The 14554-nt window shown below is 37.2% G+C and overlaps 1 protein-coding gene across 1 annotated transcript; it reads right to left on the reverse strand.

Annotated features, from left to right (window-relative positions):
* Nucleotides 1-887: 887 nt before the first annotated feature.
* On the reverse strand, nt 888-13999 carry LOC103383735 (stromal interaction molecule 2-like). The gene is made up of 12 exons (XM_008316999.3): nt 13178-13999; nt 11648-11778; nt 10710-10821; nt 10490-10601; nt 10264-10379; nt 9131-9308; nt 8858-9035; nt 8611-8772; nt 8383-8483; nt 8026-8279; nt 7449-7635; nt 888-7333 (listed from the first exon to the last, which is right to left on the reverse strand). The coding sequence occupies exons 1-12, from the start codon at nt 13299-13301 to the stop codon at nt 5857-5859; spliced, it is 3132 nt and encodes a 1043-aa protein (XP_008315221.1). The 5' UTR covers nt 13302-13999; the 3' UTR covers nt 888-5856.
* Between the last annotated feature and the right edge of the window lie 555 nt (nt 14000-14554).

Here is a 14554-nt window from a genome sequence, read left to right on the forward strand (position 1 = left end):
AGTCATATTTCAGTTGTTGTTACGAGGGCTCTGTACACAGCACAGAAACCCCCTTTGATTCAAGTGCTTCAAACTCTTCAATATGTAACTGGAACTTTCCACAGCCACGTGTTTGTTTCCAGCATATTAAGGTGTCAGTTGCCTCATTATCACCAGGCTAATGTCTTCTTCAGAGTTCATGCTCCAGATGTTCATGCATTATAAACGCAGATACGCGGCGGAATCACAACTTCAAAAGACCTCATTTCACTTCCTGCGCCACCGTCTCTGAACAGAGCTGCTGGCAGCTCCGATAACATGCAGAAAATGAGCCTCACATGTTCGGTGTTAGTCAATTAATCCAACAGTTCCTCTGAAGCTCCCAGGCCCTGCCGTTACTCTGGGCAGCTAAACACAGTTTATTTAACTTTGGTATGACTTTTTGTTCAGCTTTAATGGTATATTAACCATGTAGGTTATATTCCATGGCCTGCAGGGGGAGCAAAGTACGCATTGAAATACAATCCATGATTAAGGTCAAGGGTTCTGACCTTGAGGTCCAATTGTTATAGGACAAAGTATTTAAAAAATAGTATATATCAACAAATCAATAAAAAGGTAAAATACAAAATCTCTCTCTCTCCACCTATATTAAAACAACCAGGAAAAATGTATTTGTATTTTATGGATGTACAAGTTAGTCTTTACCAAGGCTAGGCTAAGCTAAATCTGCTAATACCCTCGGCCTAGTTCATGATTTACCAGTATGGCTAAATTTTGTGCGTTACATTACTGCCACCTACTGGATTAAGGTTACACTGCTAAATATATATACACATGATCAGTTGCAAATATATATATAAAATACATAAAAGAATACAGAGAGAGGTCAGGGAGTGTTTTTGTAAGGTTGTCCAGTGTACTATATCTTTGTGTTTATTTTTAAACAAATAGTAAAACTTTACAAATGAGTCTTTGCTTTGACAATAGCATTGTTTCTATGTTGAAAATGCTGCTAGTATTAATCTGATCACCTCTTGCTTGGCCAATGATGAGAATTTAACTCAATACAAACCCTAATTATAAAAAGAACATTCAACACTTGGCTCCATATCAATATGTTAAGCCTATTTGTGCCTGGACTTGTGTTCACCTTCAATCATTTCTCCATCATTTGTCTCACTAACAAACCATTTGTTTTTATGGCCTTTCCATCAAAGGCTTTACATATTTAATAAGATCTTTAAGATTATCTTTCCTAACCTCCCTGTAAGTGGTTGCAAGAGAAAAAAAAAACAAAGGTTCAGCAATCACATAGACTTGACTGATGAAAGAGAAGGCAGTGAAATCAGGTACAGGAGGATAAAGCAGAGAATAAATGCAGTGTCTACACTGTGAATAATAATATGAAGAAAGCAGCCTAGATGAATGTAGAGCCTCATTTGAAACACAAACATTCAGTGAAATGTCACAGAGGTAAATGAAATCTAAATGATATAAAAGATGGAGTCAAACTGAATGTATATATGAAAAGGAAAAATAAGGGTTTTAAAGCAAAGAGCATGTTTGCCAGCAAAACATAACCTTCAAGAAAAAACATTTATCTAAAGCAAGCAAACAAATAGATGTGGCATAAACAGTTCTTGGTTCATTTATGTTCCAATTCAGCTGAGGTTTCTATCTTTGGAAATATCTGTAAATTGCAGCTGTGGGAATGTTCCCATCAAACCTGACAGAACTGGAGCAGTTTGTTCAAACAAACTGTGTGTAGAGTCGGGATATGATCAGCCACAGACTGCAACTGCAGTCACTTCCCTTTCTGGGAACCAACAAATTTTAACTTAACAATTTTATTTATCATATCAGTCTCAACTGAATGTTACATTACATTTCCAGAGGGTTGTTGTCTTTCAGAAGATTTGTCCTCACACTGCAGTACACTTTTAGGTTTTGTTATGGATGGGGCTAGAGTGGTGCAGTAGCAGGAATCTGCCACTGGAAGGGTCTGGGCTCAATAATATCTACTCCCAAAATCACAGATTTAAATAAAACCTTCTTTTTTTAACAAACATGGTTGCAACATCAGCATCTAATGTTGGATCACTATTAAGGACTAGGAAGTTTACAGGAACCCTGGGAAAGCACCAGGGACACATGCACACTCAGCCACACCTTAAATATAACACACAAACAGACAGAAACAACACCTGTTCTACAAATCATCTACAGAAGAAGCCAACGCAGCCACGCAAATGTTGCATTAAGGTCACCAAGTACACCTAGTACTAACAAAGTATTTACTTCCACTAGTTTATATGAGACAGTGTACTCCCTGGAAGCCGCCACTTTAAATACCACTGAACCAGACCTCCCAACCAACCAAAATATAAAGTTAGCCAAGCTTTAGGTCACAGAAAGGGATTCATTAGGGACCAGTAGTGATCAACAACAACAAAGTTGTAAACTGAGAAAAAACAAACAAACAACATACAATGAAAAATAATCAGAGAAACCTCATAGATGTCCATCTCCTAGATGAAGCCTCTTGTTACATCCGGGTGGTCTCGACCAGATGCTGTTCCCCTCAAACTCCAAAGAAGCAACCAAGTTTTTTTAAGATGTTAAAGTATTTCCTTAATACATCTAGAAGAGTTATTACTGTTGCAGTCTGAATAAAAACTGGTTCAGACAGGTCCCTGCCAGCAGCAGCAGGATCCTATTGGCTGAACCATCTCAGGAGGAGCAGTAAGAAAGCTCCACCTGAAACCTCTGACAAACCACGCCATTCAATCAGCTACACCTGATATCAATCACACACAGACAGAAGGAAACATACAGCGAAGGATGACACTGAAGTCTTCACAACAGACCAGCGCAGAGCTAAAACTTCAACCACAATACATAATTTTTTTATCTCAAAATGTGCTGCAATTATGGTATAAGCTAAATATACAGTATACAGTTTCAAGGTTGTTGATAAAAAAACACAATGTTTTCTTTTATAAAATCCTTTTTTTAATTGTTTTATCATCACAAATTATTTTATCAATAAGTAACGTCAATTATTCACAATTTCATACCAAAATGCAGCAGCATAACATTTTCCATTTAAGACATTTCTGATATCTGACACTCGTTCATTATAACCATTATAAGACATGAAAATGTGTTTTAATTAAAAGGTACATTTCAATTGTTAGATCTGAAACAGTCATCATCAGCATCAGACCATGACTGTAAACACTAAAGCACAGGCTAACAAATAATTAAATGTCAACTCAAACAAGTCTATGCACCATTTAATGCACCAGTCCAAAAAAGAAACCAGCTTCTGTGTTTTTTTTCTATTATTCCTAAGAAGCTACTCTTAAGAGTACAAATGCTAACAGCATGCTTAAGCCTAGATAGCAAATAAAAATAATAATAAAAAAGAATCACAGCAGCAAGCAGTTAGTGTTACAACATAAAACATCTGCTTCAGAAAAGCTAAAATATTCTGTTTATGTTTCTATGTCTTTACCACTAAATGCACATGTATGGCTCATGTCCTCCACTTAATGCTAGGCAGTGTTTGTCATTGACTGGTGAGCATATCAGAATCAGATTCTTTATTGAAGGCATTTACCTCATTTAACTGACTTAATAGTTTGAGGTTAATTATTTTATAAATTAATTAATAAAAGAACATTTGATGTCTAAATAAATAAAAAAAGTGTATTAACCTGTTTAAGCAGAAGAGGGTGGTCAAAAAATATTCCAATGTGTAAAATAAATACAAATGGTGCATTTAAACAGATCTAAGAAAAATAAGAAGTATATATTTAAACAACGCTTGTAAATATATCGTATATATATATATATATATATCGAGTTCTACATGTATTATATTGGATTTTTTTTTTAAATAAAACCACTATAAAGCAAAGTTATTTCAATTTTCCATCACAGTAAAGGGTCTAAAGAACATACTTATCCATTTTCAACTTTTTCCCTGCTTTAAAATGTCTTTAACCAAAAAGTAAACACTAGTGCTATCAGCTACCAGCAACAAAGTCGAAAACAGAACTACATGCAACCAACTCCCAACAGAGGCCTTCTAAAATGCTGAGACAACAGTTGAAAGAAAACAAGAAATTTAGTGAAAGAAATACAATCTTTAAAAACTATTTCAGGGTAATACAATTTACCACATTTAAAATCAAGTAGTTAGCTATTGATAGTGTTTAGATAATAATAATTTAAATAAATGAATTAAAATATTTGCAATTAGAAAATTTTGTATAGGTTTAAAATACTTTAAACCTATTGATCATAACTAATTAAAAGTCAAATCCTCAGTATTGGGCTTCAACTATCAAAGTAAATTTATTTTGCACTTGAATCATGATCAAGTTACTGTTACAACATTGGTATTTTATATAAACCAAATGCGGTAACTTGGACAATGTTTTTTCCACAGAAAAAAACCCCAATACACTCAGGTGACAGGTAATTTTCAGCCGAATATGATAAATGAACATCATCACAGAAACCCCAGTAGAGACTGCAGGAGTGTGTGGCAAACAGGGATGAAAACTTGCTACAGAGGAAGCTTTAAATTATCTGTAAATTTTATCTCTGGATGAAAACTATTGACAATTGTTAGTCATCTCCAAGGCTAGGCTAAGCTCCGCTGACTTCTTCTTCATTTGGATTCACATACACAGAATTTCTGCTACCAAATGTGTCTACTGATGACATATTTATATTCGGTGGTGTCCTTGTCAATTATAAATGGTATAAAACAAAAAGCAGTAATAACAGTAGTATCCCTGCTGAAGAATCATGAACTATAAAAAGTCCAGTGATGCTTTAAAAACAAGGGAATAATAGTTTTTTGTATTTCTATAGGATATGTTTTTGTATATCAAACCTTTATTATCAACTACAAACCCTGTAACACTGATTAGCTGTGTTTCAAAATAATAAGGGGTCTTGTCTTATTGTTAGACTTAATAAACTGATAGATGTTTGTTCATGCTGAAATAACTCTGTTTGATGTACTCAGACTAAAACTGCTTTGTCACTAAAGTGTTTGCTGTGCCAAAAATTCAATTTTCAAAATAAAAGCACAGAGGGAGAATTGAAAAAAGGTATACATACATATATCTATATACATGAAAAACTATTTTTAAATGTTCACCTAGGCTCCTTAAAATGTTAGATAAAAACAAAAGCAATAAACATAATCAAGAAAACTCAAGATAACTCAAAAATGATTGAATAAAAGCCAATATTTGACTTGCTGGTGCTGAAAAATATTGGACCTAAAATCCTTATAATTGTTTATATTCAATGGCAGGTGTAAACAAGAGTAGGAGTTAAAACCTTTTTTAAGGTATTACCTAAAAATTTTTACTTTCTGCTGCAAAAAGTGTCTTTCTTAATGGTTTCATAAAAAAGGGTGTATGTGCTGAAACATTAGTCAATCCTTCAGAGGGGAACGCATCATAAATTCTGCACCTAAAACACCACATGTGAAACATACAGTACATAAAACTAAGACTTAATAAAATAGATATTTAAATAAAAGTAAGACTATGAAAACAAATCACTCCCACACTTATCTGACAAAATTCAGTTGACTTAAATTCCCAGTGTAAATATTGTTATTAATATATAATATAATATTATTATTTGTCTCAGGACAGTAACTGTGTGGTTTGTATTCTAATCAAATAGAATATTTGGAACGACAAAATATTCTGTGGCTACAAATTTGATTTGTAATAAAAACTCTCTTTAAAAGTGCTACTATGTATATAAAATTATGTTTGGCTACCCTCAGTCGGGTCTCACTGAAATGCCTTTCAATGGGTGAATATACTCAGCTGATAGTCAGAGTTTGTGAAGACCACTCTGAGGTTTCTCTGTAGTTGACTCTGGCTTCTTTTTGAAGATGCTTTTCAGCTTCATGGATTTCTTGCTCTTTTCCTTATCCTTGCTCTTTTCCTCTCTGCTGTCAGAAGGAGCTGTAGAGGATGGAACAGCAACTCGTGGAGCTGGCAGAGGAGGCTCCACATCTGCTAACAGGCTCTTCTGAGATAGGTAAGTAGTCGACGTAGAGAGGCTGGCCACGGAATGGCAGGACTTCTCCAGTATTCCATCATACACCAACTGGCTCAGTGGACCAACAGTGTACAGGTCTGATGTTGTCCTCTGCACCTGTGACGTGACCATGAGGTCTGGCTGACCAAACTGATCTGGAGACAAATCTAATTCAGAAGCGTCCAACTCTCTCAGTGCTGACTGCTTAGATATTTCCATTGGAATGTCACCCTTATCCCATATGTTTGCAGCTGTGATATCTTCAGAACTGTCCATCACATCTCTTGACACCCTTGTTGTTCTTCTAAAAGACCCAGCAGATGGGTCAGATTCATTTCTCAGCAGCCTCCTTGTTGGTGGCTCTAAGACAAACTCTGGTTTCTCTGTGAAAGATGACGTATCCATAAGTTTATCAAATTTCTCTCTGGGCAAAATCTTCAAGGAACCAGTGCCTGTACCGTACTCCATCTCATCTCTAGAGATCCTTCTTGGTGTTATTGTAGCATCAACCGATTTATCTGCTGCTAAGGCCCTAACTGAGGAATCATGAGAACGTTCTCCTTTATTACGTGAGAGCTTCCTAGAACCTATCTCTATGGAAATTGAGTCTCTTGCAAATCTTCTTGATACTGAATCAAAGAGGTGTTCAGCTTCATCTCTTAATTTTCTTGTGGTACTGTCAAATGAAGTTCCCAACATATCTCTGGATATGTTCCTTGTAACCTGTTTATCCGTTGCATCCAAATCATTCCAAAGAACCTTTCTTTTATCAACTGGCAAATCACTTCTTTCTCTGTATACATTCCTGGGAGTGTCCATCAATTCACTCACTGAATCTTTTTCTACTTTCCTGGAGGGGAATTCTACGTCCGTCTCACCAACAAGTCCTCTTCTAACTGTAACATCCGTGGGAAGATCCATCCTGTCTTGGGATGTCTTTCTTGATGGCATTTCTATCGGGGAATCTTCTTTGGGTATTTTTCCAGAATACATTTCTAAAGAGGTATCCGAAAATGTGTCCTTTGGTAACTTTCTGGAGGACACCTCCACACAAACATCGAGATCCTCATTTGAAACTTTACGAACTAGAACAGGAACAGCTTCTACCTCTTTACTCAAAGTCTTTGTGATACAGGAGTCTGAAAGTAATTCTGTCTCATCGTGATAGAGTTTTTGAGAGGAAGCCTCAATCGTAGGACTAGGGAAAATTTTGCTGAGAGAAGGTGAAGTCATAAAATCTGTGTCTGAGAACTTCTCCTGGGAGTCCCTTTTAGTGGTGGGAAAATCACAGGAAGGGATGAATTAAGAAGGTTGTTGAAAAGGAGATTAAAAACCATTACATTTTATAGTGTTAAACTACTTAAGAGAATATTAAAACTCACTGCTTCTTAAGGGTTTTCAACAGGAAGCTTTCTTCTTCTTCAAAGCAAGGGTATGGACTTCGGATGGGAATTAGGAGATCTGGATCTGAAGAGATCATTGTAGATTGAGGCTGATTTATGACCCCAGGTCGGCGAGAACGACATATGGTGGATCCCTGTGTCCGAGGAGAGCGTTTCATTGGTGGACCTGGCATTAAAAGGAGGCCAACAAAGTAGCAATCAACAAACATATTAGAAGTAGAGTAGCTTTGAACTAAAAAAAATACATTTATATCCCTGTATTTCTATCCTCAAGATATTTTTAATTTTCACAACAACCCTTACAACCCCAGAATTAACTACATTAAACACGATCATAATGGATTGGTTGGTTTTTGCATGGCAACGCTATAGCTGCGGAACATCAAGACATTACCGTGACATAATATATTTTTTGATGTCAGAACAATTTAAAAAACTCATAATATTGACATCTGACTGTGTACATTTTTATTGAGCATAAATTATTATCAGGAATCTTCATTATCAGGAAACAGAAAGGGAATCTTTAATTCAGGTGCAAATAGACAAACTTTACCTTGCATCTGTGGTAAAATTTGAGGGGTGGATTCCTCCAACAGGTCTTCTAAAGATCCATGAACAGAGCTATGACATGAACAGGATTGCTGGGATACCCTTGGTAAACCCAGGGCAATCGAGTCAGAATACAACTGAGCAGTGAGGTTTCCCAATCCAGGATTCCTGATGATGGGGAATCCACAGAGGCGCTCGATCTGCTGCCACCGATGGAGACGCTCCCTTAGGCAGGCTGTCACTTCTGACAAGGCATTCCTTAGAGACAGACAAAAATGCTAGTGACCTACAGAAAGCTACTGCCAATCCACCCATTTCAAATATACAGAAACAAACACCATGCAGTTTTTTTAACTCTTACTTTGCTCCCAAGATCTTGTGATCGACCTGGTCTAGAGAGGAGCTGTGAGCAACATGGAGTGTTCCCAGGACAGAACTTCTTTTCTTCTTAATCCTTTCTGCCTGCAAGCATAAACTGTGACTTAATCGACAGGAGGCACAAATGATGAGTTCAGTAATTTTCTTATTTGAAGCTGTTTCTTGACATTAAATATATCCTGTGCATTTCACTTTTCTTCTGATCTTTTACCTCTTCTTTGGCAGTAGTGAGTTGTAATACTGCACTCTGTTTCTTGACATTGTAGTACTGGACTTCCACCTCATGTGTCAGCTGGAGCCACTGCTGCAGAGCCTCTGAGGCAGTCCAACTGGCCTGTATGTCCTTCTCAGCCTGCTTCAAGGCTCCACGGACCTTAACAGATGCCAAGTGTTTAGCCTAGTCATTATCATGTTTCCAGTAGAAATCATGCCTCTGAGTGTATGAGTGAAATATCTACCTGTTCCAGCTCTTCCTCTGCATATCGCAGGCGGCTAAGCTCAGTGACAGCCCCCTGTCTTAGCTCATGCAGCCGATGAGCCTCCTCTTGTGCTCCCATGATCTCATCCCTCATCTTCTCCTCCAAGTTCTGTTTCTCCTCAGCAACATTACGCTTCTCTTCCTGGGCTCGTTCCAGTCTGAAAAAAAATGGAAACATTGTTCGGCCAATTCATGATGACATAGTCAATCAAATAATTGAATACAGCAGACAGTAGAAATAATAGATACTCACTGTTCTTGTAGATCTGTGAGGCTCTGCTCAGCTCTCTGCAGACTTTCCAAATCCTTCATCATCTTGGTGATGTGGAATTTACTGGCTTTATTTTGTGCCTGGGCAAACCAACAGCCCCCGACTCCCATCACCACTGACACAATTAACAGCAGGTCCTTCATATAGTTATGAGGAGGACCTATGGTGGAGTGAACCGATTATTAGGTTATTAGTGGTGCATCGTAGTGCCGTGAGACTTTCACAAGTCCAACCAGGAGTAAGCTTGAAACATAACAACACAATAAACAATATATGAATAAATATGTGGTTTAAAAACCTATGATATACTGAGATGCAAAACTGAATTATGTTAACTGTGAGTGAAAGCCCAAGATGAAACATCAGTAACATCAGCTCTCATCAGTATGATCTGTGCTCAGATCTATCTTTGTTCCTACAGTATCACTGAACAAGAGGCATTCTTATATAAAATGACATGACATTAAAAATTACAACTAGTAAGCATGCTTACGCAAATCACATACACATGTTCAACACACTTCTCTGATGTGAAAGTTAAGATGAAGAAATTATGATTGTATAGCATCGTATACAGTTACTCTCAGAAAAGATGTGTCACTTAGAAAGCTCAGTACAAAACATTAGTTTTGTTAAACGAGTGGCTTGATTAGCTTTATAATTATTCTGATTATTCTTCTAGTCCAAAATATAGATTATAATCTCTATTTTAAACATTAACAATGGTTCCCAATCTTATCTGTCCAGCGCCTCCTTTTTGTAAATAGAACTATTGTTGAGCAAATCTCCACTGAACTTTTTCACCGTTTTGACAACAGTGCCGTCGAACAAAGGAAGTAAAATCAATAAACAATAAAAGAAATAACTGACACCCCCCGGAATAGCTTTGTCTGCGTTTCGCTTTCTGAAACACTGAATTAAATGACTGTTATTCAACAAGTAAAAACATAGTGAAAGATGAAACAAAACTTTTTTATATGGTGTGTCAGACAAATGTTAGTAACAACCACATTTATTTTGAAATCTTTTCTTCTGTCTCTTGAATATTTTAATAGGCAGACTGGAGTGAACACAACAGAAAAGGATGCTTTTAAAAGTGTGAGATATTGTCTTACGTGTTGGAGGTCCAAACAACACCGCATCCAGAGCTTTAATGTTTAGTTTTTGTTTGTCTCTCTGGTCTTGAACTCTCAGATGGACACTCAAGAACGAAGGCTCATTAGCTGCAATCCTGTAGGCAGATGTAAGAGTTATACACAGTACAGTCTTTTCTTAGCAAGAAGTGACTTTACAAATAACTAATTCTGACACCACAGAACATAACACTATCGTCGTTCATACCTGGGGAGTGTGTTTCCATTGACCTTAAATTCTTTAAAGTTTTTCTCATATTGTGGTAACTCAACAAAATCCTTCAGCCAGCGAAGCACGTCCTCCTGTGTCCAATTATGTACTGAAAATGAAGTTGAGCCAAAAATGAAACAAAAACAAGTTCAACTTGTCGTCACAGACACACTGATGTTCACACACACGTCAATGCCTCCCTTTTATTGTCACACACCTTCAGATGACTTCCATCCCCGCCAAAGCTCCTCAACTGTTATGTGTTGATCTTCTCTGTGCAAGTTGCTGTGTTTGTTGGTCTGATGTTGCTTCATGTCTTCGATGATGAACTGCAAAGTAGGTGCACATTAATGAAAACATGTGATTTTGAAAGGCAAGGTTAGCTATTGAAAATAAGACAATTATGTCTTTTCATTTGACCTAAGGAGTAGAAACTGGAGTCTCATTCTGAGTGTATTAAATTAGAACGATAAGGAGGATCGTACTGCACGCGGTTTGTGTGTGATAGTGCTGTCTTGGAATGTGCTTTGGCAGTAAACGGAGACTTCATATGATGGCTGCAGGAATCCTGAGGCTCTGAGCTGATGATCCTAGACCCTTCCCCTTGATATTTCTATGGCAACGGCAACCTGAGCCCTTGGATACTGTATCTGTGCACTGCATTCTGGTTGGGCAAGGCATCTTAGAATTCTGAATTTACTACCAATGTCACTCACCTCAAAGGAAAAAATAACTTCCTGCACTACAAATTTTTTTTCTCAAAAACTGAAACTGAATACAACTGATGTGCACAAATTTGTTGCATATGCATGCAGCTTTCCTATGGGAAGCAGTGGTTTCATTTGAAATCACTTAAATAAAACCATGACTGTGACTTCAATAAAATAATTGTAAACAAAAGGTTTTAATCTGAAGAATTGTTTGCTATTGTTTTAGTATTTTTTAACAAAACTTGTCATTGCGTTATAATATATGCCACTGAAGTCGAACCGGATTATTCACCAACCACAGCACCTGTTGTTGCACTGCCACGGTCTGCCTCATGTGTGCAAATACATCCACAAGCACACTGGCATTTGGAACATGCCAGTGTTGGGACAAAAATGTAAACAGGGTCTCAACATGCTGAATAATTATAATTTGAGTGACTGGTACCTCCATGCTCTCCTCCACCTCGATTCCTCCATCCTTGTCATCATCCATCATATGGTGTATACTCCGCAGAGCCTCTAGGCTGTAACGATCAGCTTCACTCATACATGGAGGAGACATCCCAAAGCAAGGGTCTGGAAGACAATGACATTTAACAATTTAACATATCAGCCGTCTCAGATATAAAATTTGTATTTTTCATTCATTCATCAATTAACAGGTTTTTCTATTGTTTGTGTTTTGTTTGTTTTTTAAACAGTAGGACTTGTAGTTGTTTTAAAAAATAACATACAAGTTATGGCCAGTCTAAACCTTTCTAAAAATAAAACATCCCAAAAAACAATTATTCTGCAAACAGGACATTTATATTCTTTCCACTGTATTCAGCATTTGCTTGGAAGTACTAATGTGGACCAGTAGACTAGTAAACCTTTTTAACATATGTCTAGTGCTCCTTGTATTTTACAGCTGTTGTACATCGGCTTTAAAATATGCATTGTGTTCCAGGCTAGTAAAATAAAATGTTCAATTTAGGATTGGCCGGAAGATGACATACGGCTTTCTGTCATTCCAGTGAGTCACTGCCCGTTTTTGTCTCTGTGACTCCACAAAGTTAAGTGCTGTGCAGGGTACTGAGGGAGCCTGGAGTCAGAGGTCAGCCGTTAAACCGGCTAGTAGCCATCATATAAACACCAGCTGCTGGAAGTTCACAATGTAGCAAGAAATACAGGAAGGACACAAAAACAGGAGGACATTAACTTATGGAAGAAATATAATATAAATAATACTGCAATATTTTTTTAAAACATCTTATAAAACATGGGGTTTTAATAAAGTGTGACGACCTTGGATATACAAAGAAAGACTAAGATTTAGTTGAAAAGATGATAATAAAACATGAATCTCTATAGCAACATTTAGACTTTAGGTACAAATAAAAACATACCGTTGAGTATTAAAGTGTCTAACCTAGAACCCTGCTTATGTACTGGATACATGGCCTACATTTAATTTTTTTTCTCCACTAGAAATATTTTATATGCCAACAAAGTATCAGTTTCATTGTTGTTGTTGTTTGTTTGTTTTTTTAATGTACATAGACATAAAAAATGTATGTCAATGTTTCCCTGTCTATCCACAAACGAGGAAATACATCATACCAATGAAGAGATGCTACAGCATTAGCTTAGCCGCATGAGTCTTATTTTTAAACAGTTCATTAAACCATTCATTTCAGCTTTGAAATAAACAATTTCTTAAACTTTCACTCATATTTGAAACTGAAAACGTGTCAAGTTAAATAAGCTTTAGAAAAAGTGTTTTCATATCGCTAAAAAAACGTTATTTAAATCATGATAAAAAACATTATTTTTCTCACGCTGGGGTTTTTAATAAAAATTAAAGCATTTCTTATTAATGGGCTGCTTTAAATGTAATTAAACATGGGGTTTGGCCTCGAAGAAACGTAGAATGTATTTATTTTTTTAATTTGTATTTGACTGTGTCGGGTTCGTCATTCACATCAGCACATACCTGTTGAGCCGAAGCCTCCGCTCCCTCCGGACAGAGTAAATCCCTGCAGGTCCCCGGCGCCATGCGCGGCGACGAAAATCGCAGCGGGGAAAACAATGAGCAGCAGAGGCGGTAGAAGTATCATTTCAGGCGTCGGACAATATCGTCCAAAGTTGATCGAGTCCTCAAAAAATGTAGAAAAATATCCAGGCCACCAAATCCCCAGTTGAGAGGCACCAGTGTCAGTCCGCGCAAAGTGTTAAGCGATATGTGTTTCTATTACTGGTACAGCCAAGACGCGAGATATGATACTGATACTGTTGATTCACTTGGGAAATTAGACAAGCCTGTGACTACCGTGCACATGTAGAGTGGGCAAAAGTTTCTACAAGGTTCGTTCGTGTGATTTGAAGTCGTCTACAGCTGCGTAGAACTTAAAAAAAAGAAACACACAAATTAGTAGTGAAACAAGTGACGATGCAGATTGAGTCACTAAGTAAACAGAAAAACGCAGAGACCTTTTGAGAGGGGACAACGTCCTCCTGTAGGTCAGGTCAAAACATATACTTATATATATACGTATATATGCGTTTATAATCCTGTGAACGCTGGATATATCTCTGCTATTCTTAGAGTCCAGTCAGTGTGTTCCATGTCAGCTGTTGGTCTCTTATAAGCCTGATAATCACAGGCCTTCTGGAACAGTTCTGTGTTCTGGGTCGTACCATCCCATTCCCCACATCAACGTAGAGTTAGGACGACCTTAGGCGGAACTCTGTCTCCCTCTGTGCACTCTGCCTTCACCCTTTTCTCACAGTCTCCCCCTCAGCCCTTTACTGTGTCCTACCCCACTACCAGAGCTAAATATGTACATTGAGGTCAAATTATTGCTTCAACGCTGGCCCACAGACGTCAGGTTTGTTTTGATTAGAACGTTTGTTGGAGAACTGTATTCTAAAGGGGCTATTTTACTAATTCGCGTGAGAGTAAGTTTAAAATGTTATGGGAAAAAACAAGGCTATTTCACTGTACAGTATGATGTCAGTAAAAGCCTAGAAATGTCTTTTCTGACCTTTCCTTTGTCTAAGGATTGAAATTCAATTTTCTTTTTTCAGTTTAGGGAAAGGAAACAAATCAGATGGAACTAAATCAAGAACTGTGGATATTTTGTATGGATATTGTTTTCCAGCTTTCCATTTGAGTTTGGTCAAACGTCTAATGTTTGCTCAGATCTGTTCATTTTTGAGGAATGATTTTTTTTAAAACTGCCTCAAACTTCATAAAGACATAGTGATACTGTACAAGTTCTCAAAGCTGTTCACATTAGAATTGCGTCTTAACAATTGAACACATTTTGAAATTTATAACACTCCTCATCCAGATCAGGACTACCAGACT

This window comes from Cynoglossus semilaevis, chromosome 9 (assembly GCF_000523025.1).
Source record: "Cynoglossus semilaevis isolate Cse_v1.0 chromosome 9, Cse_v1.0, whole genome shotgun sequence".
NCBI lineage: Eukaryota > Metazoa > Chordata > Actinopteri > Pleuronectiformes > Cynoglossidae > Cynoglossus > Cynoglossus semilaevis.